This window comes from Camelus dromedarius, chromosome 30 (assembly GCF_036321535.1).
Source record: "Camelus dromedarius isolate mCamDro1 chromosome 30, mCamDro1.pat, whole genome shotgun sequence".
NCBI classification, from domain to species: domain Eukaryota; kingdom Metazoa; phylum Chordata; class Mammalia; order Artiodactyla; family Camelidae; genus Camelus; species Camelus dromedarius.
The window spans coordinates 18,287,356-18,314,888 of NC_087465.1; the positions used below are offsets into that span (position 1 = coordinate 18,287,356).

The 27,533-nt window shown below is 43.2% G+C and overlaps 1 protein-coding gene across 5 annotated transcripts in view; it reads right to left on the minus strand.

Annotated features, from left to right (window-relative positions):
* Positions 1–27,533, minus strand: part of TPD52 (tumor protein D52) — a 159,095-nt gene that overhangs the window by 101,756 nt on the left and 29,806 nt on the right. For all 5 annotated transcript variants that reach the window (XM_064480898.1, XM_031441431.2, XM_064480896.1 and 2 more), the window contains exon 2: positions 1,807–1,922. In XM_064480898.1, the coding sequence (XP_064336968.1) occupies positions 1,807–1,922 (116 nt within the window). The remainder of the gene's footprint in view (positions 1–1,806; positions 1,923–27,533) is intronic.

The following is a 27,533-nucleotide window of genomic DNA, read 5'->3' on the forward strand; positions in this document are numbered from 1 at the left end:
GTTAGATTCTAAAATTCATATGAAACTTGCAAGAGACCTTAAAGAATAGTTTTGAAAAAGAAGAGGTGAAAGTACTTCCTGATTTCAAAACTTACTACAAAGCTATAGTAATCAAAACAGTGTGGTACTCTCAGAAGGACAAACATACAGATGAATGTATCAGAATTGAGAGTCCAGAAATAAACCTTTACATCTATGTCAACTAGTTTTTGACAAGGATGCTAAGAGCACTCACTGAGGACGGGCTCTTCAACAAACGATGCTACGAAAACTAAATATCCACACGCAAAAGCATGAAGTGAACCTTAGCACAAACCATATACAAAAATTAACTCAAAATGAATCACATTAACTATAAGAGGCAAGTTTTAGACGAAACCATAGTGTAAATCTTCATGATCTGAGTTTGGAAATGGATCCTTAGATATAATGCCAAAAGCACAAGCAACTAAAGAAAAAATAAACTGGACTTCGTTAAAATTTAAAACTTTTGTGAAAGTGAAAAGACAATGTATGGAATGAGAGAAAATATCTGAAAATTATATATCTGATGAGGGTCTAGTGTCCAGGATATATAAAGAGCTCTTAAATCTCAACAACAAAAAGACAAATAATTTTTTTTTAAATGTGCCAAAGGATCTGAATAGATGTTTCCCAAAGAAGATATAAGCACATGAAAGATGCTCAACGTCACTAGTCGTTAGTGAAATACAGATCAAAGCCACAGTGAGATACCACTCTACACTCACCAGGACGGCTATAGTCAAAAACAGAAAATTCTAAACATTGGCAAGAATGCAGAGAAATTGCTGATGGAGATGTAAAACGGTGGCCCTGCTGTGAAAACAGTTTGGCAGGTTCCCCCCAAAAAGTTAAACATGGAAGTATCACATGGCAAGCAATTCCACTTCTGGGTTTATCCCAAAGGAACTGGAAATAGGTAATCAAACAAGTACACACATACTCGTTAGTTCAGTATCTACAATAGTCAAAAGGTGGACATCTCCCAGTGTCCATCAACAGATGAATGGATAAACAAAATACAGTAGATACATACAATGAATGGAGTATCATTCGGCCGTAAAAAGCAGTGAAGTACCAATATAACAGGGATGAACCTCCAAGACGTTATGCTAAATGAAAGAAGCCAGGCACCAAAAGTCATTTATTATGTGATTCCATTTAAGTGAAATATTTGGAATAGGTAAAACCAATAAGACAGAAAGCAGATAAGTTGTTGCCAGGGGCTGAGGGAGGGAAGACCGGGGATGCCAGTTTAGTGAGGATGGGGTCTGTTTTGGACGTGAGGAGGATGTCTTGGAGCTACACAGAGATGATAGTTTCACAACACTGTGAATATGCTAAATGCCACTAAATTGTACGCTTTAAAATGGTTAATTTTAAGAAAGAGGGAGAGAGGGAGGGAAAGAAAGAAGGTTCAGAGTGCCTCTAGCCACAACACTGCCAAGGATAGAACAAGGTCACTGAAACAGGTGAAAAGCCACGTGCCTCAGGTTAGTGAGGTCCCTTAGAAGACACTCACTGATACCCCTCATACCCGTTTTCCACTTGATCCCCTACTTCTCAGGTGCACTTCACCTGCACACGCCTCCCCCCACACAAAAACCAACTGACCTCACACTCTCCCATCTCCTCTCCCAGCTCAAGGCCTCTAGGACAAGTGGACACATGGTGCTTTCTCTCCCCTGAAACTGACTCTAAGCCACTACCACGTGCTTTAGAAAAACAAACGACAATATATTTGAAGTGCAAAACATGACGTTCCAGAGGAATATGCTGCTTTACCTTCGCAAGTTCTTTTCTTAGCTCTTCTTGCTCCTCCTCTGATAGAGACTCAGTGGTACCGATCATGGCAGCAGCATCTTCTCCTTCCTCGGGCACTGGGTCTGTTCTCAGCAGACCTTGTTGGAGAGTGAAAAGAAAAAAGTTCTGTAAGGTATGAAAGCTGAGTAAAATTCTCCTTTGGGCTCCCCCCCTGCCCCAGCCAGAATAAAGTCAATTAGGTTAGAGTCACATGTCATCTTTCTACACCTTCAAATGACCTGACCCGCCCAGGAAAGGACAAAACAAAAGTCTGAGCTCACCACTAAAAACCACCAAATTACACTCTGCCAAAATATGAATTTAGAAAATACACCATTCTCTCAGCCTCAGTTCACTTCCGCAGTCACAAAGCAGGAGAATGAATAGGCCAAGAATGGGATCTTGCCAAGACTTCAGATGCTTAATAATAATAATAATAATAATAATAATAATAATAATAATAATAATAACAACAACAACAACAACAACAACAACCAGAAGAAGGAGTCTGTAAATGTCTTTAGCACCTTCTGCTAACCAGATCCAACTCTTCACAACATCAGTGAAGAAATGCTGACCAAACTCAACGCCCAAAGAAATTTTATTCCATTTCTTGCCATTAGTTAGTGGAGGAAGGAGACACCCTCTTGTAGCTGTTTAAAAATATGTATTTCATCCAAATACTCTTTAAAAAATCCTAATGCATGTATTCAGAGAAATGACCAACACCCATACAGAAGCTTTCTACTTTATTTAAGACCAATCCTGTCGCACCCATTCTCCTGGAACAGAGCCAATGTCTACTGGTCCATCAGGAAGAACTCGGTATTTCCAGAGGGTGGCTGGGGAGGCACCTGCCTCTGAGCAACTCTCCCCTCTTTTCTGCCAACCAAGTACAAGGCTAAAGGCAAGGCCAGTGAGGCCCCCGAACCTTGGGTGCAAAATTTAAGAGGGCACCAAAAAAACTCAATACAAACAATTGTAATATTTTAATGTAATTTTTAAATCAAAGTTAATCCAAAGAATCCATGATGAACAAAATACCGAATTTTTAAACAGGAAAAATGGCTCTGCACAGCTCTGCTCCTGACCTTGTCTTCATTTAAAATACTGGTATTATGTTCATCATGGATTTCTTTTTTAATTTTCCTAAAATACTGCATTGACATATTTATCTTTTTAAAAAAATTTTTAATGGATATACTGGGGATTGAACCCAGGACCTCGTGCATGCTAAGCATGTGTTCTACCACTGAGCTAGACCCTCCCCCCCATAACATTTACCTTGACTGAAGGGCATTTTGGTGCCCCTCTAAATTTTATACCCGAGGCAAAGCCTCACCCTCCTCACCCTAGTCTCAGTTCTGCCATCTGTCCCCATGCCCTGGCTTTGGGTTCTCACGGTCTCTTCTGGGAACAGTTTTTTTGCATAGGGAACCTGGGAACAGCCACCTCCTCGTCCTGTTCTCTTCCTGCCACTGAGCATTGCAGCAATCACACGGCTCCCCACCAGCCCCCACGGCCATTTCTGGGAAGGGCCCGTTCAGCCATGGTGGCAATGTGGCATCTCGCCCAAAGCGAGATGCCAGGCGGCCGATGTCAGACCAAACAGGCAGGCAGAGAGGAAGAAGGAGGGAGGGTAAGTACTCTGTTCAACAAGCAACCAACGCCTGGCAGGTCCAGGAGAAGTAGATTCATATCAGGGACAAAGTGTACGGACGTACATTGTGTAAAAGGTACAAAGGTACAAAGACACTTGTTCATGGTCTATTGTATATTAACGGCCTAACAGTAGTTGATAATTATGACAACAATAACCAGAAGCCTAACAGTGCCAAAACAGCGCCTACCTGAAAGGTGTTTACAGAATTGTTAAAGGCGTAAAAGTAATACAAATAAAACAATTCAAAAACCACAAATTGGAGTGGCAAACGGAATATGATTAAGCCTGTAATAACCTACAATGGAAAAGAACCTGTATAACTGAATCACTTTGCTGTACACCTGAAACTAACACAGCATTGTAAATCAACTATACTTCAATTGAAAAAAGAAAAAAGAATATGATTAAGCCCTCTCATGCTGAGACAATACATCACAAGTAAAATCCATGGGTGGAAAAGCTCAGTGAATTAACTGCTCCTATTGGTCTACTTCAAAGTATCTTCAAACAGACTGCCCAAGTAATGACAGACATCTGATCTCATCACTCTTGATCTCGGTTCCTTGTTGTTTTCAAGACATAATTCAACCCCCTCCAGTTTAGCACATAGGTCTTATTGGACCCATCCCCTGCTACCTGGCACTGGAACCTCTTACTCCAGCTCAAGCTAAATCAAACTGTGGACAAGGTGCTGTACTATGTACAGTCAGAAACCGCTGAGGAGGGTCCACCTGCGTTCACAAAGGTTTGCCCCACACCAGATTATGTGATGAGCAGCGTGAAACTGAGGATGGGAGACAAGCCCATAGGCAGCAATTGTATAAGGCAAGATGGAACTACAACAGAGTTCATTATAAACATTCTTTATTTTTAATGTTTTGCTCAGACCTCTCAAGATCTCCAACAGCAACAGGACCCAACAAAACCCAATAAAACTCGCGTGCTAAACCATGCCTTAAATAGCAAAGAGTCTTTCACACTTTTTAATAAACACTATTTTGAAAATCTACTTATGGACGAAAGTGCAATATCTGATTACTGATAATGCTTGATGCATAACTGCCCAATTCCGAAAAGATTCTAAGAGGATTCTGATACTAATCAAGAATTTAGTTGAGCTACCAGGAAAAATAAACTGTCCCAGAAAAGGGGGTTATGGAGTTGTCCACAGTTAGCTTTGGGACATCCAAGATGACCTTGAGATTTTTATATTCAGAAGCTAATAAAGTTAGTAATTACATGTTCTGCTTTTTTTTTAGGAGCCTGTAGGTGGCAGCAAATTATCAATATTAAATTCAAAGGTGAGGTTTGTTTTAGGATAATCAACTGGGGGAAAAAATGGAAAATAAAGGACATGGAGGAAGAACAGAATGACAGAAATCAAAATCACCTACAAAACGTAATAGTCATGACTTCGGAAAATTATTAATAACCACAGCCACCACCACAAAGTGCATTCTATTTATATCCAAATCTGAGCTGAGTGGTCCAAATACATTACATCATTTAGAGGCAACACTTCTGGGAGATGGGGACCACCATCACCATTTACAGATGAGGAAACTGACGCTTACAGAAGTTAAGCAACTTGCCCATGGTACCATACCTGAAAAAGTGTTAGCGTTAGGGTTTTAAACCTGAATATTTTTTATCTGAATGTATATGCTTCAAATTATTGATTTTATAAAGCACAAAAAAAGACAAGAGTAGAGGTCTAAAGATTAGACCTGGGAGGTATCCAAAAACAATAATAAGTAAGACTATAAAAACGGTAGACTAGATCAAAAGCAGTCTTTTCATCATTTCCAACTGTATAGTTTCCCCAAACCGGGGAATCCAAATTTTGCCTTATATGTTTTTCTAGGTTTTATCTCACTTCTCATAAGTCCAGTAAAAGTACAGTATTGATTGCAGAGGTAGAATCTGGCATTTGGGAGAAAAGACATTCATTTCTCATTCATAACATGATAGTTGGGAAATGGAAATGTTTTAAAGTGCAGATTATTAAAAACTATAAATAATGCAAAAAAATTCATTTTTATGTTCCTCCTCAGAGTCTGACAGAAATCAGTTGTTAAAGGACAGAGAAGGGTGAGAAAAAAAACGATCTATTTATTGGGATCTAATACACCAGCCACTGTAAGGGAAGATTTACACATTTACACGTTACCTAAAAAAAAAAAGAAAACAGAAAAAAATAGAACCTTATAACCAACCCCCAACAAGAAAAGTAGTATTTGTAGTGTTGCTTTCCATTAGGAAATTGAGGCCCTCTGAGGTTTGGTAATTTGCCCAGAGCCACAGAGATGAATACACAGGTCTTTCTGACTCTAAACTCATGCTCCTTCACACATGCTTTTCTTAGAGAAATTCCAAAGAGCAAGTCAGAAGGGGAGCTGGAATCAGAGAGCCGAGGCTTCCTACTTCACTGAGAGTGTGAGCACCTGGCTTAAAAGGCACGGATACCATTATCCAGCCCCAGGGACTGCAAACTGGTGATAATTTGTCCCACCAGGTTATCAACATTTTAGCCACTTGCTTAATTCTTCGTCTAGTTGTGCAAACAGACTGACAATCTGTCTTCAATGGCACGCATGGGATTAAGGGTCTCATCTGAGGGGCAGAGCTTGGCACCCACCGACAGGCCAGGCGGGAGGCCGCCTGCCAAGGGAGAGAAGGAGAAGGACAGGGACCAGGAGGACGCTGCCCCCCAATCCTGAGACACCATTTTTCCTTCTCTATTTTACATCTTTGAACTCGAGATGCATCCTACAGCCAGCCGGCTAAGCAGTCCCGGCGGCAAAGTTGTTTATCACCTGTAACTGTGCCTCGAAATCTGCAGAACAGGTGTCGGTGGCCTAGAAAAATCGCCGACCTTTCTTTTAAGAAAGCCCATATCACAGACTTCTTATGACAGCAAAATAAATAAATAAAATGGACATGGATTATTCCTGGTTGAAAGGAATTCAGGTAAGTTAGTCAATGCATGTGAAGATGTTTCAGGAAAACTAACATAGTTAACTTTAAAAAGTAAGCAGAGGAGGGTTATGGTCAATGTGTATGTCTGAATAAATCTGAAAGAGTGTTAATATGCATTAAAATTAAAACTTTAAGTGAAATTAAGGCATTTTTTTTAGTGCAACTTGCAGCAATTTTTTTCCCCTCAATGAAATATAAAATAATGGTACATCCTAAAATCTGGGGTGCCTTTGATGTGATGAAACGCGATCCTTCAGATGTCAGAGAACTGGCTAGTAATTTGAGAAAAATGAAGTTCTTAGGGTTTTGGCTTCGGTGGAAAAGTGTAACGAGTGAGAACAGTGGGGAAGACGAGGAAGGGTGCGGAAAAGCCTTCAGTCTGGACAGTCCTCAATTCCAGACAACAAGGTCCTCATGTCACAGCCTCATCTTTCACCTCAGTCCTCACAGTGCCCGGAACAAAGCAAATGTTCATAGAAATTTCATTAGAGCTAATTTATTGAACAGAGATTTAATCAAATGAAGCTTCTCTTCTCTTTACCTAATGCACAGCCACCCACTTGCCACACAGTCCCAAAACAGTCAAACAGGGAAAGCAGCAAAGCCTTTTTTAATGCAAATTTAGAACCTACAATTAAAATTAAGCCACAGTGGGGAGGGGATTGGGTACAGCGCAGTGGTAGAGTGTGTACTTAGCATGCACGAGGTCCTGGGTTTGATCCCCAGTACCTCCATTAAAATAAAATAACAAAATTAAGGCACAACTGAGAGCTTGGTGAGGACCCTGCTGCCCAGGTGCGATGGGTGCAGCCCAGTCACTCCACATCGGAGCACCCCACCTAAACAGCTCTCTCTTCCCTCCAGTTCTTTGTCTTTGATCTTTTTTTTTTTCTTCACAATTAAGGCCAAATGTTTCCTTTCAAGACTTTGTATGATTATCAATGAAAACCTTTTTAACCATTTTCATACAATATTAGGTCTGGAAAGAATTTTGGACCATTTAAATTCAAACACTTCATTGCATAAAGATAGGAAACACAGGTCAGAGATTTTTTTTGAAGTAGATGATGTTGCGGTTTGATTTGCGTCCCCTGAAAAAGGTATGTTCTACTTCCAACTCCCAGGACCCGTAAATGTGTCTATTTGGAAACGGGGTCTTCGCAAATGTGATCAAGCTAAGATGTGATCATACTGGATGCGGGTGGGCTCTAACCCAATGACTGGTGTCCTTATAAGTAAAAGGAAGTTTGGACACACAGACCCAGAAAGAACATCATGGAAAGATCCAGAGCACACAGAGACATGGGGGAGAATGCTGTGTGGCGACGGAGGGCAGGGATCAGAGAGATGCAGCTCCAGCCAAGGCAAGCCAAGGATCACCAGCAAGCAGCAGAAGCTAGGAAGAGACAAGGAAGGACTTCCCTGCAGATGTCAGAAGGTTGGCCTTGCTCAGACCTTGATTTTGGACTTCCAGCCTCCAAAACCATAGAGATACCGAATTCCTGTTGTTTTAAGCCACTCTGTCTGGGGCACTTTGTTAGGTTAGCCCTAAGGAACTGAGCCCCAGGAAACTGAGCCCCAAACCCATTCATTAGCTGTTTAAAAAAAGTAAGAAGGCAATAATACTGCCTGGCTCTCTGGTTTTTTATAAGAATATTTTAAAGGGTAATGAAATAAAGAGTGAGCACATATTCAATGACCGATAAGGATTTATTGTTGCCTCGCTTTCCCATGTACTGCAAGTCATCCTGGCTGTTTCTTCTCTCCTCTTGTCCCGCACGAAGCTTGGCTCACAGCTGTCACTTCCTCACTTCCCATTAGTCTCCAACCCCCAGCAGTCGTCACCAGCCCCTCCTCTGCCCCTTCAACCACGGACAGTTCTCGGTCATGATCTCATCTGACATCCCCAAGGCATGCAGCACTGAACCTCAGTCTGAAGTCTCCCATCCTCTTATACCGCCCACCACCCTCCCTGGGTTTTTTTCTTACCTCTCTGAGATGTGGTTCCATCTTTCCCTCCCAGGAGTCCATTTACCACCGCACCTCCAATCCCATCACTCCTGCCTTAGTTCTGGCCCTCACCATTTTTTGCTTAGATTCTGGCCCCCAGAGCTCCTTGATGGTCTCTGTCCCCTCCAATCCATTCACCCCCCTGCCACCAGAGTGAGCCTTCTAAACTGTAACTCTGAGCACAGCACTCCTTGCGGTAAATCCTTGTACAGCTGCCATCTGCTAGTAAAGCTCACTGCTCTTGACAATCCAGAACCTACCTTGTCCATCTCCTGCTGCTGTCTTCACCTGCCCTACTCCCTCCCCAACAGTGCTCTCCCTGCATCTTCCAACCTGCAGGTCCTCTAGGGAAATATGTTTTTTGAGGGTTTTTTTTTTCAATTTTATAATAACTTTATTGCTTTGTTAAATGTATATGTAGATTTTTAAAAATTTTTTATTGAAGTATAGTTGATTTACAATGTTGTATTAGTTTCAGGTGTACAGCAAAGTGGGTCAGTTATATACATGTATTCTTTTCCATTATAGGTTATTACAAGATATTGAATATAGTTCCCTGTGCTATACAGTAGGTCCTTGTTGTTTATCTATTTTATGCATATACAGTAGTGTGTACATGTTAATCCCAAATTCCTAATTTATCCTTCACCCTCTTCACCCTTTGGTAATCATAAGTTTGTTTTCCATGTCTGTGAGTCTGTTTCTGTTTTATAAATAAGTTCAGTTGTATCTTTTCTTTAGACTCCACAAATAAGTGATATCATATGATATTTGTCTTTCTCTGTCTGACTTAGTTCACTTAATATGATGATCTCTAAGTCTATCCATGTTGCTGCAAAAGGCATTCATTTCACTCTTTTTATGGCTGAGTAATATTCCATTTATATATATATATATATATATATATATATATATATATATACACACACACACACATACACATCTTCTTTATCCATTCATCTGTCAGTGGACATTTAGGTTGCTTCCATGTCTTGGCTATTGTAAATAGTGCTGCTACAAACATTAGGGTGCATCTACCTTTTCAAATTAGAGTTTTTTGGGGGGCATATGCCCAGGAGTGGAATTGCTGGGTCATATGGTAACTCTATGTTTAGTTTTTTTAAGGAACCTCCATACTGTTCTTCATAGTGGCTGCACCAAGTTACATTCCTACCAAAAGTATAGGAGGGTTCCTTTACCTCCACACCTTTGAGGGTTTTTTTTTTAAGGAATGTATTAACTCAAAAAGCAAAATAAAATTAACTGCCTCCCTTACTTCTTTTTCCCATTTAATTTTTTATAATGGTAAAATATATAATATAAAATTTGCCATCTTAACCGTTTTTAAGCATACAAGTCAGTGGCATTAATTACATTCACAACAGGTTTTTTTTTTTTTTGGTTGTTTTGTTTGAGCTTTTGTCATTTATTGTTAACCAATGAATGTTATTCAAAATTACAGATGGAACTGTAACTTAACTGTACAACAAAAATTACGCTAATAGTAAAAGCCTGTTGGAATTTAACAAAGACTCATTAATATATTTTTACAGTGCTATATGCACATGTGTTCCCAACTGCTAATAACTAAAGTTATAATTGGTTTAATGAAAACCCATATGGCAAACAGTTGCTCCTGTTTAGAAAAAAATTACACAGCTTTAAAAATGGATTGAATCCATTTTAATCCTAATCCACAAATACATTATAGACAGCAAACTACCTTCACCATCTCTTTCCAAATCATGCTTTCCTTTTTTATGTCGTTGTACATGTTATTTTCTCTTCCTGAAACCGTCTCCTTGTTTCCAAGTCCTATTCATTTTAATAAATCAGCATGAAAAGTCTCCTGTTCTTGGAGGAATTCTCTGGACTTGGTGACCTGGGCCCACCCTGGGCAAAACACCCTCTCGTACAATGCCTTCGGTGCTTAGAACACAGCCCACTAGGCTGGGCAACATTTGACCTTAGTGCTGTGCTCCAGTCCTGTGGGTTTAACCCAACAGTCTCTGGTACACAGGGTCTGGCACAAAACTGTTGCTCAGCAACGCTCTCTGAACAAAAGCCCTGCAGGACGTCACCCTGTGGAGTTAAGAGGGAATGATAAGAACCCGTCTCCCTTCACTGCCTACCTTGCCTGTCTTTTTATTTTATTTCCATCTCACTTCACTGCTTTCACCTACAAAGGTTTTTCTATTTTAAAACAGACATAAAATGTCACTTTGCTAAAGAAATACAACCCTGTCTCATACATAATCTATCCAAAGACTGTTACCATTTGGAGCAGGGCACCTACCTCCATGTGACAGAGAAAGTGTGTACACAGAAAACGCACCGGGGTTGGCTAGGTGGGGCGCAGATAATATTCTAGCAGGAAGAATCTAACATCGGCCACCCCCAAGAAAATTCAGGTAGGAGGGAAGAAGTTGCCAGAAGAGGCGTCTGAGATATCTGCTATTGGCGTCTGAATGTTAACACTGTCTACTCAAGAGAGAATTTCTAAAAGTATAATGAAGCCCTAGGAGCTTCACTGGAAAATAAAACCATATACACTTCTCTTACACAGTCTTCAAAGAGGTGAAGATGGCTTTAAAACACGACTAGGAACAAGAAACTTCAGTCTCTAGGATCGTTTTCTTTAAGCATATATAAGAAGAAATGTGCATCCCTTTTTTAACCAAGACACATACACACACACACACACAAAATACAACATACAGTTCAAAATATCTTCAGTGGTCGCATCCACAAAGATCACAAGATAAAGATATTTTTCCCCTTAAATATCTGTGCTTTGGAGCTCCAGCTTTTCTATGCCTCATTCTTTGTTTCCGGATGTAACAAAATCCAGAAGAGGGGGAGGAATATTTGGAGGTCCCCACATCAAAGTAGTTCTCCGTAAGGGATCCTAAAAGCAAAGGATCCACTTAAGACAGGGCTTCACAACCGGACATGATGAACATTTTGAGCCAGACAATTCTGGAGGCGGGGGGCAGGGTCTCCCATGCATCGTCGGAGCCGGCATCCCGGGCAGCTGCCCACTCAATGTCTGAACAGCCCTTCCGCACCCCACGTGATGACAGCCGAAATCATCTTGAAATCTTCTCCAGATGTGGCCAAATGCCCACAGGGGAGCAAAAGCCCCACTGACTTAGGGCAAGGGAGCCGCTAATACCTGCTATTTGACACTGATTACCTTTGGAAGAGATTCAGGAGCACGGGCTATGAACACCTGATATTCCTGCAGGCTGTAATTTTCCCACATTTGCTCACGGTAAGAATAGTAAAATTTCAGGGGAGAAAAATGAGTCAAGTAATTATCATTGAGGAAGCAAGGAACAAGAAAGCTGAGGAAACCCGAGTCACTCCATGGGGGGAAAGGCCCAGGAACCCGGGAGATGAACAGAGCAGCAACAGGGTCATTAAAGAGGAAAGTCCTCCAGGTCGAGGAAGGAGGCAGAAAGCACCCGCTTGCAAGCCAGATCGGGCGACTGTGCTGCTGGGACTCAACTCTGAAAGTGGGGCTCTGAACAGTGGTCAACTTCCTGCCCAAGAAAAAAGGTCACCCTCCCCAAACTTCACTTCACAGGAAGACTGGAGGAGGAAGAAAAGATCACGCAAAGGGAGATCACCTTAGTATTTTCAAATGTTTCTTGTGCTCCCTCCAAATACTCCTAAATTAACTGTTAAATCTCTTTCATCTTAAAAAAAAAAAAAAGAAAAGAAAAGAAAAGAAAGAAAGAGAAAAAGAGAGAAAGAGAACTCTTTAGTCAATTACTTCAGAGCCATCCATCCCCTCAACCCTAATCAAGTGTAAAACAAGTAACCAGGACACTCCATGGAAGAGGGGAAAGAGGTCAGCCACAGAGGAATTTGGGGATCCCCAGAGGGGAAGTCACTCCATCCTTAAATCTTCCCCTGAATAAAAAGGGGAAAATTCTACACCTCTTCAATTCTGCTTGGATTTTTACCATACATTTGCCATTTAAGATCTTTACGGTCATGAAAAACTTTCAAGAAGTGGTAACTATTTCCCTAAAAGAAGGGAGAATGACACACAGTAGAAATCAAGAAGGGTCATAAAAGAGGATGAAAAGGACTCCGAGCTAAGGAATTTGTTTGATTTTTTTTCAGGATTTTTAGAGTTTCAAACATGATAGCATAAAACTAAAATGTTGGATTTTTAAACGGCTCCTGTTTCCTGAAGTCATTAGAAATAACCAATGATTTTTTTATATACCAGGGCTGCATCTCTGTGTATATTAAAAAATTCATCTGGGGGAGGGTACAACTCAGTGGCAGAGCGCATGCTTAGCATGCACGAGGTCCTGAGTTCAATCCCTAGTATGTCTATTAAAAAAAAAAATCTTAAGAGGAAGAGTGACTCTACATAAATAACATTTGGGAAATTATCCTTGAAGGTGTTCACAGAATGGGAGATAAAATGCAGCCAACATGGGATGTCCAGGTCTAAGCAGCACATAAAGAATTAACTAACTACCCTGTGGTAAGACCCTTGACCAAAGGAAAGGTTATGCCTTGAATGATTAACCTGTTCTATGATACCTGTTACCAGACAGGTGGAGACTGTGTGATCAACAAACAAACTAACCAAAAAAAAACCCCACTGGCTTGAGAATTGAGGGGTGAGTGTGAGTCCCATCTTACACTAAGGAAGCTTTGTGATTTGGGGACTTCACAACACTTCTCGTGGCCTCAGTGCTCACAACTGTAAAATGAACTGCAGTGTGATTTAGTCTTTGCCAGTTTCATTTCATTCATTCATTCAACCAAGTATTTGTAGAGCCATAGCTGTCAGGCACTATTCCAGGTTCTGGGGAAATGCAGTGAACAAAGACTGACATCCCTCATGAAGCTCATATTCTAGATTCTGAAATCAATGTTTTTCAAACTGTGGGTTGTGAAATCCACTCAGCAGTACCGAACGAGCATTTTTAAAAGAAGAAATGGAATAATATAAAATATCAGAGAACTTCACGCCATAGTGAGGATAAGTTCTCCTTCACTGAATTCTGCTTCAGCCACTGATATCTGTGTTTATGAAGGGTCTGGATCAAGAAGTATAAGGCATTTCTGAACATGAGCTGGTTGGACCAAGAGAGTTTAAAAGTCCCGGATAAAGACCTCTTTTTGTTCCAGCCACTGGCCCGCATCCTGTCCTTCACTCAGACTGCTTCTGAGGAACGTTCCGCCTACAGATTAAATCTCATTACTTTCTCATTTGCCCCATGATGGCATTCTGAATAAATATCAAAGAATATGCTTTTCCGATCAGTGTTCCCAGCCTTTCTGATTCCTTTTAACATCAGTCCTCTTTGTGCACGGCTTGTCTGCTGATCAGGAGAATGCATCGTGGTCAATAGCCACGTGAGCTTCTACATGGACTTGTAATGGACGTATCCATCCTAAGAGCTCCTATCTAGAAATACAAAGGCCACAAACACACAGAAGACTGTATTTATTCCACCTACGCCTCATGCTTGATGTTCAAACAGATTCACAGGCTTTTTGTGCTAGTTATGGCTGTTCTCAATCTCCACTTTTATTTGTTTATTTTAGCCTCTCCGTGTTCTTACTAGATGACTACTTATGGTGATTTCTGTTCGTTTCACTGCTCTCTCTCCCCCTTCTTTTTTTTTTTTTTTTTAATCAAAGCAAACATACATCCTAGCATTAGTGGGTACATGAGTTTGTGTTCCGTTTTCATTGTTCACTTGCTTTTTCATCATTTTGTGTCTAATCCCACGTGCTCAGGCTCCTACTGATTGCTACCAGGAATCGGGGAGGTACGTGTTCGAAATTTTCCTAGAAACCAGCTCAGCCGAACCAACTGTTTTTGTTTTCACGGAAAACACCCAAAGGCAGCACAGCAATTTACAGCACCAGGGAAAAGTGAAAGGCGGGGGAACAGAGACGCAGGAGAGTGAGAGGGAGAACTAAAACGGGCAGCGGAATCCCTGGGAATCTGGAACCCCCGCAGGCTGATCACCTAGCTCTCCCAGAGGCCAGGTAAATATGATCCCAGCTTTCAACGGCCCCTCATCACTCCGCTTTGCTCTGTCCTTGAGCTCTAATGCCCTATGTGTTGCTCTCAAAGCACTTCTTACACGTAGGACCCAGAAATTCAGGTGGATGATGTCATCCTTTTTGGGGCAGGCAGAGCGGAGGAACCACTTTCCTGCAGGGTGCTACGGAGGGCCACAGGGCCAGGGGAAGGACAGCAGAGGACAGGGCTTCCTGGTGACCCCGCCTTCCCCAGCAGATGTCTGGCTGTTGCTTACCAGTCCCCAACTTCTGGCGACCAGCTCTACCCTGTTACTGTGAACATTTTTCCCTTCTTGGAAATCCAAACTACACGCCAAACGTGGCCACAGATTGCAACCAGTGGTTAGAGGAACACTGCTTTAAAATGCTCCCCGAAATACTTATAACTAGGTTCCAGGCTGTAGCCTTTACCGTTTTTTTTCCCCCCTCAATTACCCACTTTTTAAGCTTAAGAAGAGCAAAATATGACCTATTCTTCACTAAGGAAAACGTTAACTTCGAGGAAAATCTGCTTACTCCCCTGGTAAGTCACAGAGTCCGTTTCACCGTCTCCAAGCGTCAGCCGTACAACGAGAGGCTTGGCCTGGACGTGGCTAAGGCCGCTTCCAGCTTCGTGCTGCCTGGGCTGATAAACTGAGCACTTCCCTGGTGGTGGCTCCTGGCCTTCAGAACAGTCTCATACTAGCATGTATGAGGGAATGACTGCGTCCAAAGGTAGAGCAACTTTGAGTTTTTCTCTTAAAAAAAAATCTCTCCCCAAAGTAACCTTTTCAACATGACACTCACAGTATTCCAGAACAAAATCCAGGACCTCCATTAGCAGAAGGTACTTGAATTTAGTCAGTGCTACAGATGCTTAAGCCTTATTTTAGCAAAGACAAAATCCGGGGAGGGGGAGGACCTTCATTAACTACACAGATGACCAGATGCAGAGGCCGTTAGATTCTCCCATTTTGTTATTTATCAGCTCAGTGAACTCAAGGTGATCATAAGACCTCTAACACCCATACAAAAAGTTATCTAAATTTATATACATGTATACATATATTCTAAATATATATATATATTCTAAATGTTTAATGAGCCATCTAGCTCTCTGCTTGGAATCCATAACAGCTTTATTAACTAGATGCAAGGCTGCAACACCCTGATATCTTTTTACACTACTAACTTTAAAGCTAGGCAAATCCCAAGTTGTGGCCAAGTTTCATTACAGCAAACTTAACTTTAGAAAGCTAGTAGTTAGTTACCAAATTTCTGAAGAGCAGGTGATCCTGGTGGAGATGCATTTCCACTAGGAGACAGGTAGAGATAGTTTTTGTTCACTCCTGTATTAAAGTCAAACGGGGACTGGTAGTCCTCGTAAAACTCCATCTCTCTACAGGCTATTCCAGACGGATGCAGAACGCATGGTGTTTCTTACAAGTGCCTGATACTCCTCAGTTGCGCGCCGCTCTGCCTGTACTCCCTTGGAGGGCTGCCCCGTGCAACCTCGTGGAAGGAATCAAGCCCAGGGTTCGGAGAGCCTGGCTTCCTGGCCCAGGTGCCGCCGTCACACCCTCCGGACAAGCAAGCTGTTTAATAAATGACTTATCCCCAGCAACCCGAGGAAAGGCTCTGTTCACCACCTGCTGTTCATTCGGGCCAACAACGGACAACCTGGGCAGCGAGCCGCGCTTGCTTCGGTAAACAAAGGCGGGCCCGGTGCCGCAACATCGCCCGGATGTACAAACAGTTCAGGCAAACGCCGAACACTGGCAGATTCATAAGAAACTACAATTTATTAAATTTTTATACCGCTCAGCTGACCACAGCTACACCAGGGCAGACTTAATCTTCTAGGACAAGGAAGGATTACCAGCCAGTAATCTCCCGTAAAGGCCATCTGGGGGATGCTTTTTTCCACCCTGGATTACAGTGGTGCCCTGCGAGCCAAGCTTCCCGGGCGAGCGATCAGCTTTCTGCGTGACTTGGTGGAGAAATAAAGCTCTGTTTCCTTTATGACTTTATCTAAAGCAGCATCTGGCTTCAGCGTAACAAAAAACGGCAGTCTGACTTTCCTTTCCTTTCCTTCCCCTTCCTGGAAAGAGGGTGTTTCAGCCACACGCACTGAGAAGAGAAGAAACCTCTGCAGGTGAAGCGCCAGGTCCTCCCGCCCCTTCCGTGTTCACTAAAGCAGGTGCAGGTGCGCCCATGCCCGTGTGTAAACACATGGGAAACCCCGCTTCCCTTTGTGCAGCCTGCCCTGCGCAGTGACCGCCCTGGTCGGCTGACAAAAGAACTCCTAAGTCACCAGATCCGCTTCCTTGGACCCCAGCCTCTCCGCAGACCCTTTCTGCTCTAACCTTGACCTTTGGGTTAGCTGGCAGCTCCTGAGAGTCAGGAGGCAAAAATAAAGGCGGCCCCTCCCTTAGGTGGGTGATGGTCTGTTTCTACATAACAAGCAAACAAAAAAAAAAAGGCCAAATTCTACCTTTTGAAATATACATGACAAAAAGGGATATCAGTATAGTCTCCTTGGATTAGAAGCAAATATGAAACCTAAAATGTCAAGCATTAAAAAAACAATCTGAGATGAACAACAAGGACCTCCTGTATAGCACAGGGAACTGTATCAATTTCTTGTAATAAGCTATAATGGCAATGAATCTGAAAAGAAAAATACATATGTATGTATATGTATGACTGAATTGCTCTGCTGTACATCAACTACACTTCAATAAAAAAAATCTGTGTCTAGTGTATAAAATATACACGCACCAAGATAGTCTATATTCATCTTATAATTAATCTTTTATTTTTTTATATTAGTGTCATATACTCTATTTTTGGCAAGTCTTTATCCTTAAGTCTTAAGTTTATTTTTAACAACAACAAAAAATCAATCTGTATTTTTCTCCTAAAAGATACCAAAATTTGGACAACTATAAGTGTTATTCATGCTATATCTAGAAATAGGATAAATGGGTTTTTTAATTATTATTTGAAAGAATAAATTTTCTGGTTTCTTGAAATCCATGATATCACTTACGGAGACAGGCATCAAAGCCATGTTCTTGGACTAGAATGTGCTTAATGGGAGTCCCTGGCCCTCACGATATGCTACATTTGGTCACAAAATCACTAGTAGAAAAAAATTCCTCCTAAAGCCACAAGTATTAGAAAGTGTTATGGGCTGAAGGTCTGTGTCCCTTTAAAATTCACATGTTGACTCCCTCCCCCTCAATGTGGTGGTATTAGGGGGTGATTCGGTTTAGATGAGGGCATGAGGATAAAGCCCACAACGGGATTAGTGCCCTCTTTGTAGGAAGAGGGGGAGAGCGAGCTCGAGCTCTCTCTCCACCACATGGGGACACAAGATGACAGCCATCTGCCGACCAGGAAAAGGGCTCTCGCCAGTATCAAATCAACCAACAACGTTATCTTGAACTTCCCAGCTCCAGAACTGTGAGAAATAAATGTCTGCTATTATAAGCCCCTTACTTTATGGTAACTTACTAGAGCAGCCCGAACTAAGGCAAAAGATATTAACATCGACACACGTAACAATGCAAGTCACAACCACCTGCATGCTCCTCAGAGTCCTCAAAATCCCCATGTCCTTGACCTTTGGTGTTGACACCCTCTGCCCGAAATGCCACCTTTTTTCTGCCTGCTAAACTCATTCATCTTTTAAGACTCGGGCCAAAATGCCACCTCTTCTCAGAAGCCTTCCTTCCTCCCAGCTGTCTCTTCAGCATCAGCACAGATATGACATGCCCATCTGCCAGTCCCTCTGTGCCTCTAGGGACTCCCCTCCAGGGCAGGGGCTGCATTCTGTACTGCGGCGCCTACCCTGGGCTTCCGGCGCCAATCCACATGGAATGAAGAAAGCAAGTAATGGCTCATGCAGGTATTATATGCCTTATGTATACACATGAGGATTCAGAATTTCCATGACCTCTGAAATGTCTGCTCTCCCTGCTCAGGTACAATCTTAGGACTGCTATGTAAAATCCATCTCTTTGAACCAGCTGTCATTCTCCAGTCAGACCCAGACAAGACATTCTAGCATGTGAGAAAAGAACGAACAGAGAACCAGCGGTGGGGAAAGCATGGAATATGTTAATTGAACGGCAAAAAAATTCAGTTGACCGAAGATTCTTATATTAAGTAGAAGGAAGCTGTAAGCTAAACAAAATGGAAATGTAACTCAGCGACAGACCATGAAAGATCCTGAGTGACAAACTTGTATACTTAATACAATGTGCAAAAAAACCCCACAGAAGGTGTTTGAGCCAGGGAGAGACAGGATAAAAAGTTTTAGAAAGATGACTCTGGAAATGGTGTACACGATGCACCTCTTTTAGCCTCTTTTTACCACTGCGGAAGGCCACAAGCACAAGGTCCAAGCACGAGGAATCATTTCCACATATTCCTGCTCCGTAAGGAAACACTACCAAGAGCTGTTCATCCAACTTGCACGATATGCCTTTCTCATCCTTTCCCTCTTTTCGTTCATCACTGACCACACCAACTTCGGACCTACCTGAAATGTTCTGGTAGAGAGCAGCCCAACCATAGTGGCAGACATCTCCTGCTTGTCTGTTTAGCACCGTCTTTTCCTTAAGGAATCCCACCTCACCTGCTCCATGGGGATCCTGGGGGGAGTCCACCGTATACTTCCTGCCTATGCCCTGGGCACAGGCGTGCACTGGTGCTTATCTGGCCCAGGCAGCCACCACAATCCCTTGTGCAGACGGACTGGTCTAAGGGTAGACATCTGACCCCAAAAGCACCAACTACAGGTATTCCCTGATGTTTACTCAGTGAGTAATGGGAGAAAGTGACACTTCCTATAACTGCTGGATGTCCATTTTGAGGGGCTTTTTCTTTCCCCAGCCAGCAGGCAGGAGAACCAGTGCGGAAGCCAGGAGGGGACTGAGGGAGAACTGGAGACAGCAGAGGGGTGAAGCAACAGCCTCTGAGCCCCTAGATCCGGCCACCCTGGGGTTCCCACTTATTAAACAAATCAGTTTCTATTCTGCTTCACTTACGGTTGGAGTTGGAGTCTATCATTTCAATATAAAGAGCCCTACAGTACATATTTCCCAACCACTTCGCACTATTACCCCAACAGGTTTCAGCCAAACTTGATTTTCCTATTTCTTGAATACATCCTAAACTTGGCCAAGGCAATTTTCTCAAATTAGAATCTCTTTGCCCCATATTTTTACCTATCAAATTCCTATCTACTTATCAAGTTCAATTTAATTAGTCACATATGAATGGTATATCTACAAGGAATGTTCATTTTAGTGCTACATGAAATGGAAAAAATCAAATATACAAATGCCTAGCAAAAGTGGATTATTTAAATACTAAATAGAACATTCATGTAACAGAAAATTATGCAAACATTAACGTCATGATGTAGAAGTGTACGTATTTTACAGGGAAAGATATTCTTGATACAGTCAATAAACAAATCAGGTTCCAAAACTGTTTGTACTACACAATCCGTAACTGTGCAATCATTGGAGAGACCAACCCACCAAAAGAGAAAGCCCGCAGGAGAAATTCCAGAAAGGTGCGTATGCACCACAGTGCCAGCAGAGGGCACCCATGGGCAGCTCAAAAGTTAACAGCCAGCCAGTAAAGTGCACACTCAGAGCAATAGCCCACGGGATGACTCACGTTATTGCAGATGGAAATGGTGTAAGTGCAAATGACTGTAAAGAGTATGAAGTTTCTGCCTGCCTATTGACACAGCGCTCAAATATGCCCGGGTAGGGTCTCCCTAATTTTGAAAGACTTTAAGAGATAATCTAACGTAAAAGCTATTTAACATACACAAAATTTACTTGTAGAGCCTCCTCAGATTAATTAGGTATTGGAATGGAAAAGTGCAGTCACCACACAGAGGAGAAACTGAACAACACCTTTACTGGATGATCAGCATCGCCATCACCCAGGAGGCTGGCAGACATGAGTCTCTGAATGTGACACCCAGAACACTGCGAGGTATTCAGATGAAGAACGCAGACCCTGAATCATCATACAGAAACATCAGACAGGCCCCCAAATGAGAAAGGTTCTTTTTTTTTTTAAGAGGAGAAGGCTGCATTCCTCCAAAATGTCGCTGCCACGAAGGCTGTGAAAAGGATCCCTATTCAAGGAATCTAAAAAGACATGACAACCAGAAGTCATACCTGATCCTAGATCAGGTCCTGAACCAAAGAGAAAAACGAAATTCTGTAAAGGATATGACTGGGTCAGTTCTCAAAAACCAGAATACAATGGCACATTAGATTAAAGTGTTGTATCAATACTGAATTTGGTGAAGTTGAAACCGTATTGGGGTTGTGGACGAGAACAACCCTCTCCTTAGGAAATACAAATGGCAGGATTCGGGGACAAAGGGCTGTGATGCAGGCAGCTTCCCCTCCAGCGGTTCCGAAAATACAACACTACGCGTGTGAGAACAATGAAGAAGAGGGCTACAACATGAGCAGTGGGTGAGTGATCTCGCAGAGTATTCACCTGTTGTTATGCTATTTATTCTTGAAGTCTTTCTGTCAATTTGGAAAGGTTTTTTTAAAAAACCGACGGAGAACTCCACTTTTTGGGGTTAAGCAGAAAGATGCAGGGCCTCTCTCACAGCCGTAACAGGCTGAAGTGGCACCAAGGGACTGAGTTCCTGTCACAGATCAGACACACAGGCCCATTCTGGTTCCTGGCCACTTCTGAGACCTGGAAGGACTCTCTGCACCTGCCACTGGAGAAGTAACGAACTGACCCTCCGCAGTAAAAGGAGATTCACCGTCCCACCCTTTACTGCTCACATCCTCCCTGAGGAAGGCCAGGAGGACCCTGTTCCATGGTCAGGCCGAGAGAGCACGGAGGCTGCGGGGTTGCTACCACCACCATCATTTCCCCGCCAGCGCCACGGAAGTACACCTTGACTCAAAAACAAAATAAACAAGTACCATGAACCAAGAACACAATAATGTACTTAGTTTTAAACATGAAATCCCATTAAAAATCACAAAGGTAGAAGTTCCACTATTTACATATCTCAATTAATCTTCAAGTGCTATGATTGTCCCCATTTTTCAGGTGGAAACAAAGTAGAGATGGTGTCTGTAAACCTCCACACCCACATGAAGCCAGCAGGTAAAGGAGCTGGATTTTGAAACTAGGTGCTCCATTGTGGCGTCCATTGTGAAGCAGGAGAAAGCTGGACTGTAGTTAAGAACCAGGTGAGGAGCCCGGATGTCACATGCAAATCACCTGAGGATCTAACCACTTGCAGGGGCTGCATCACCCACAAGACCCAGGTGAGGGGAGGCTGCAGGCGGGGGACCACACGGAGTAACAAAGTGATGGAGGACTTGGAACGGCCAGCTAAGGAGAGTGACCAGGACTTTGACAACAACAAAACAACAGTTACTTGTTAGCATTTATTTCATCCTTAGCTCTAAGCAACATGGGGTTAGCAACATTATCTCCAGCTTCCAGAAGAGCAAATGTAAGGAACTGAGCCCTGAAGGACAGAGCCCAGGAGTCTCACAGCAGGAGTCCTCACATGGCATCTGAGCCAGGGGCGCTGTGTCAAGCAGACTAGAAATGGGCCAGAGAGGGTCAGAGCTGTGCTTTCAAAAGATCGTTCTGAACACGGATTACAGGGGGGAGGGAGGAAATCAGTGAAGCCACCAGCAGCACCCAGGGTGCTGTGCACAGAACTGTGTCCCCCACAAAACTCCCTAATCCCCAGTGGGACTGTATTTTGGATACAGGGCTTTAAGGAGGTAATTCAGGTTAAATAAGGTTGTAGGGCGGGGCCCTAATCCAACAGAAATGGTGTCCTTTTAAGAAAGGACAAGGCACCAGGGAAGCAGGTGCACAGAGGAAAGGCTCTGGGAGGACACAAGGAGGAGGTGGCACGGCAAGCCCAGGGGGGAGTCTTCACCAGAAACCAACCCTGCCCGCACCTTGATCTTGGACTTCCAGCTTCTAGGACTGTGAGAAAATAACCTTTTGTTGCTTCAGCCACCCAGTCTGCAATATTCTGTTATGGCAGCCGGAGCAAACTAATACAGAGGGTGTGTTCCAGGGAACAACAGTGAGAAGAGAAAAGCAAAGACATATTGCCAAATGCCACGGCGGGCCATCCATAGGTTCTGGAGTCCAAGTGGATGACTAGGGTGTAGGGGAAAAAAAGACCAAGTATTAACTGTGATTCCCCAGCAGGAGCTGGGAAAATCCATGATGGCACTCATTAAGATGGAAGGAGGGAGTGGGGAGACTTTAAATGACCAGAGAATGCATTTCACAGGGGCAGGTTTGGTTTATATGCTCAGAAAATTTCTGAATGTAAACAGTTAGCCAGTGGTTAAAAATTAAACTCTGGGGCTTAGAAAAAGGTTAGGGCCAAAGATACCAGTGTGGGAAACCCCAAGACTGTCAAGGGAAAGCCCAAAGAGAAGAGAGGTCCTATGAAAGAAAGAAAGAAAAAAGGCAGTGAACACCTGCAATTAGGAAGCAGGCCAAAGAGCCTGCAAAGGGCAAGAAGTGATGGTGCTGATGGTCCCAGTGATGATGGTGATGGTGATGGTGATGGTGGTGATGGTGCTGATGGTGCCAGTGATGATGGTGATGGTGCTGATGGTGCCAGTGATGATGGTGATGATGGTGGTGAAGATGGTGATGGTGCCAGTGATGATGGCGATGGTGATGGTGGTGATGGTGCTGATGGTGGTGGTGATGGTGCCAGTGATGATGGCGATGGTGATGGTGCTGATGGTGCTGATGGTGCCAGTGATGATGGTGATGATGGTGGTGAAGATGGTGATGGTGCCAGTGATGATGGTGATGGTGATGGTGGTGATGGTGCTGATGGTGCCAGTGATGATGGTGATGGTGGTGATGATGGTGATGGTGCCAGTGATGATGGTGATGATGGTGAAGATGGTGATGGTGCCAGTGATGATGGTGATGGTGATGGTGATGGTGCTGATGGTGCTGATGGTGCCAGTGATGATGGTGATGGTGATGGTGGTGATGATGGTGATGGTGTCAGTGATGATGGTGATGATGGTGGTGAAGATGATGACGATGACGATTCACCCCTAAGGAACCTTTACTATGTGCCAGACATTCTCCTATGCATTTCACACCAACTCTGTGGGGTAGGTTTTTTCACTACCCCTATTTTACAGGTGAGAAAACTGAGGCACCCAGAAGTTAGGTAACTTGCCCCAAACACATAAGCGGTGAAGCTAGGACTCAAACTCAGGTAGTCTGGTTCAAGTGCTCCCAAGAAGCAAAAGCATGGAAGAAAACCTTCAGTGGCCAATATCCCAGGAATAATGGGAGGAGAGAAAGTGGACATGACCAAATGCTACAGAGATTTACAAACAGGCCACTGGACTTGGTGTCCTGGTGATCCTGCAGAGAAATTTCGGTCAGAGCAATGGTGGAAGACCGACAGCGGGAGCAGAGGCCAGTGGAAGGAAGAGAGGCTAGAAGTGAGTGAGCATGAGGTGGGGTGGGCTGGTCTGTATGGGCGTTTGTAGCGTGTGTGATGGATGAGATAAAGGAGGCAGTTCGGGGACCACATCCCTGACTCAGGAGTAGACTTCAATTTCTACACTGAATAATTTTGACTTTCTTTTAAAAATATGTCAGCCTTCAAATTATAAATCTACATTAGGATTTTAGGAAATACTCCCTATGGAATGCCATTACTTTCTCCCTTTATTTTCTACCCCCTACCCAAGGGGAAAAGCCCACGTGGCACTGTGTGATAAGGATGGTAAGGAAAACTACCCTCTTTGGAAACCCCTTCTCCAAAACAAACATGCATAAACTAGGAAACCTACTCAAATTATTCCGACCTAAATGCAAATACTCTTTTAAGTGATAAATGAGTTCCAGCCAGCTTCGTTACTTGACCTGTTGACTTGCAAAGAAATTCTCACTTGGCAGGAGCTCCAAACATTTTGGGTGGAGTGTTTTTCTGCTCTCTCAAAATAATTGAAATTGAGTTCCTGTCCAGTAAACAGGCCAGGGGCCTGTTTTTTCCTCTGAGAAATGTTTTTTGAAATATTAAAGAGCAAGAATGAGAATTAGAATGAGAATGATGCTTCATCCCCTCCCCTCAACCTATCTCCAAATATTTCCTGGTTAAGCCTTGAACTGGGAAAGCCAGAACCTGTCAAGAAATCTCAAGAATGCCTGAATTCTCTATCCCAGGGAGGGGGCGAGGGCAGGGAATGGATACTAAAACGTGTCAAAAGGTCTATTTCAGTGATGTCATCTCTGTTCCATTTGGGACGTGTTCCTGCCACTCCTGTCCTCAGACCGAAGAGGTTCCACCAGAGCACCAGAAAATAATAGAATAGGTCAGTATTTGCCACGTATCCAGATAATTAACAACAATAAACAAATCTGTCATTTTATGAGTAGAGTTTAAGTTTTATGGTCCCTCCTCACAGAGGCGGGCGGTTTCTATAATTACAGGCTCAGGCTGAGGTTCTCCAACCAGTCCTGCTCCAACTTTAATGTTCACAAACCACCTGGGATCATATAAAACTACAGATTCTGACTTAACAGATCTGGGGTGGGGCCTGGACAAGCCCCAGATGATGCCCGATGCTTGCCTTAGGATGAAGGGTTAAGCAAAGTCGAATACTCGTCATTGTACATGACCTTAGCACCTTCTGAATATCAATTTTGGAAAATAAGAGACAGATTCTGTAGCCAAAGGGTTTTGCTTCTTCGGTGTCTGTTTTTGTCTTCCTGCTATTCCTAGCCATTCACAAAGCAAGCAAGTTTAGACGGGAGACAGAACTGGCTGTGTCACGACAGGTGTACACCTGCCCGTCCTTTCCAATGTGATAATCACTTAGAGTCTGGAATTACAATCATATAAACAGAGTCTAGAGCAACTGATCAGTAATAAGGAAGTGAAACCAGGCCATGCCGTCTACAAGTATTAACAATGTATTAAGGGCACAGTGGTCTCTACGCTGAGGTCACTGGAAGACAGAGAGGTTTCGCCCCAGCTAAATGTTTCCAATTTGCTGACTGAGCTTAAAGAGAGCTCTGCAGGAGGGAAGAAATGCACCTGACTGTCAGAACCCTGAAAGGAATTAACGAACCGAAGGACCAAATTTTAATTTGGAAAAATTTTCACAATGCTCACACAGCTATTCTCAGCAACTAGAGGCTCACAGGGAACGCTCTTCCTTAAGGGAATGAGTGTAGCTGGAGAACTGTAGGCACTTATGTAAAATTAACATTTGTCCGTGAATTTCAATCATCATTTGTTTAAGCTACTGATCGCTTAAGTTCAAACACATTTTCACAACCCTGCATTTTTACTACCCCCTCCAACCTCTACTGGTTTGGACAACATACTTTACATCTTTTTGTTTGTGTAGCGCTTAACTACTTACTATGGATATAGATGATTTTCTTTTTTATGTCTTTTAACCTTCCTACTAGCTTTGTGCGAGGAGGATTTCCAACCTTCACTGTATATTTGCCTTTACCAATGAGGTTTTCCCTTTTGTAATTTTCATGTTTCTAGTTGTGGCCTTTTCTGCTTAGAGAAATCCCCTTAACATTTCTTGGTGGGGGCTGGGGGAACATAGCTCAGTGGTAGAGCTCGCACTTAGCATGCATGAGGTCCTGGGTTCAATCCCTTGTATTTCCATTAAAAAAAAAAATCTTGTAAAGCTGGTTTGGTGGTGCTGAACTCTTTTATCTTTTGCTTGTCTATAAAACTTTTGACCTCTCCATCAGAACAGAATGAAAGCCTGGCCATGTAGAGTGTCCCTTTCAACATTTTATACCGTGCCACTCCCTTCTGGATGCTGATTTCAAGGAAGGAGCGAGTGCCTGGAGTCAGGCCAAGCTGGATATCAGTGATAGCCCCACGGCTCACTGGCTGGCTCCCCTTTGACCAGTTTCTTCACCAGCATAAGCCTCAGTTTTCTCATCTGTAAAACTGGGCTAATATCTACCTACTCCTATAGAGTTGTTGCAAACAGCCTAGAACTAGAGCCCTAATATGCATACTGAGTGCATATGCTAAGCATGTTCCAGGCAACTCTTAGTGGGCTCCTGGATGGCTTCAGGATGGAGGCTGGTCACCAGAAAGACCAAGCCATGATCAGAAGCTTAGAACTTTCAGACCCACCCTCAATACCTCAGGGAGGGGAGAGGGACTGAAGACTAAATTAATATTCACTAATATTTACTCATGCCTACATGATGGAGGCACCATCCATAAACTAAAGGGTTCAGGAGGCTTCCAGGTTAGTGAGCGCACTGAGGTGCTGGGAGGGTGGTATTTCCAGAGGAAGCATGGAAACTCCACGCTCCTTCCTCATACCTTGTCCCACATCCTTCTTCATCTGCCTGTTCATCTCTATCCTTTATTATATCCTTTACAAGAAACCAGTAAATGTATGCATGTGTTTCCCTAAGTTCTGTGAGCCATTCTAGCAAATTACGGAACTTGAGAAGGGGGTTGTGGGAACCCCCAATTTACAGCTGACTGGTCAGAAGTACAGAAAGCCTGAATTGTGATTGGCAACTTAAGTAGCAGGTGGGGGAGAGTCTCATGGCACTGAGCCTTTAACCTGTGGGTGGATAAAGGTTTCGTAGCAAGAGTCGATGGGCCAATGCTAAACAGTGCATTTCCTCCAACTCCAACTCAACAGTGTTGGGATTTGGCCACATTCAGTCTTCCTTGGGATTTGGTACCCTGCAGGGACCCCTATAAGAAGACTTAACTCTTAAAGACACGGTGCTCAGTTGCCACTCACAGCCATCCATCTCCTTACAGCTGCTCTATGTAGTGATCATCTACACCAAATGGCATAAGACACGTTGGCTCATTTTCCCAGCCAAAAACCAACACGTTTTCCCTCAGTGAACTACCCTATCCTAGTCTTCTCACCCTACCTGTCCCTAGGGAGAACTCTTCACGCAGCTCAGA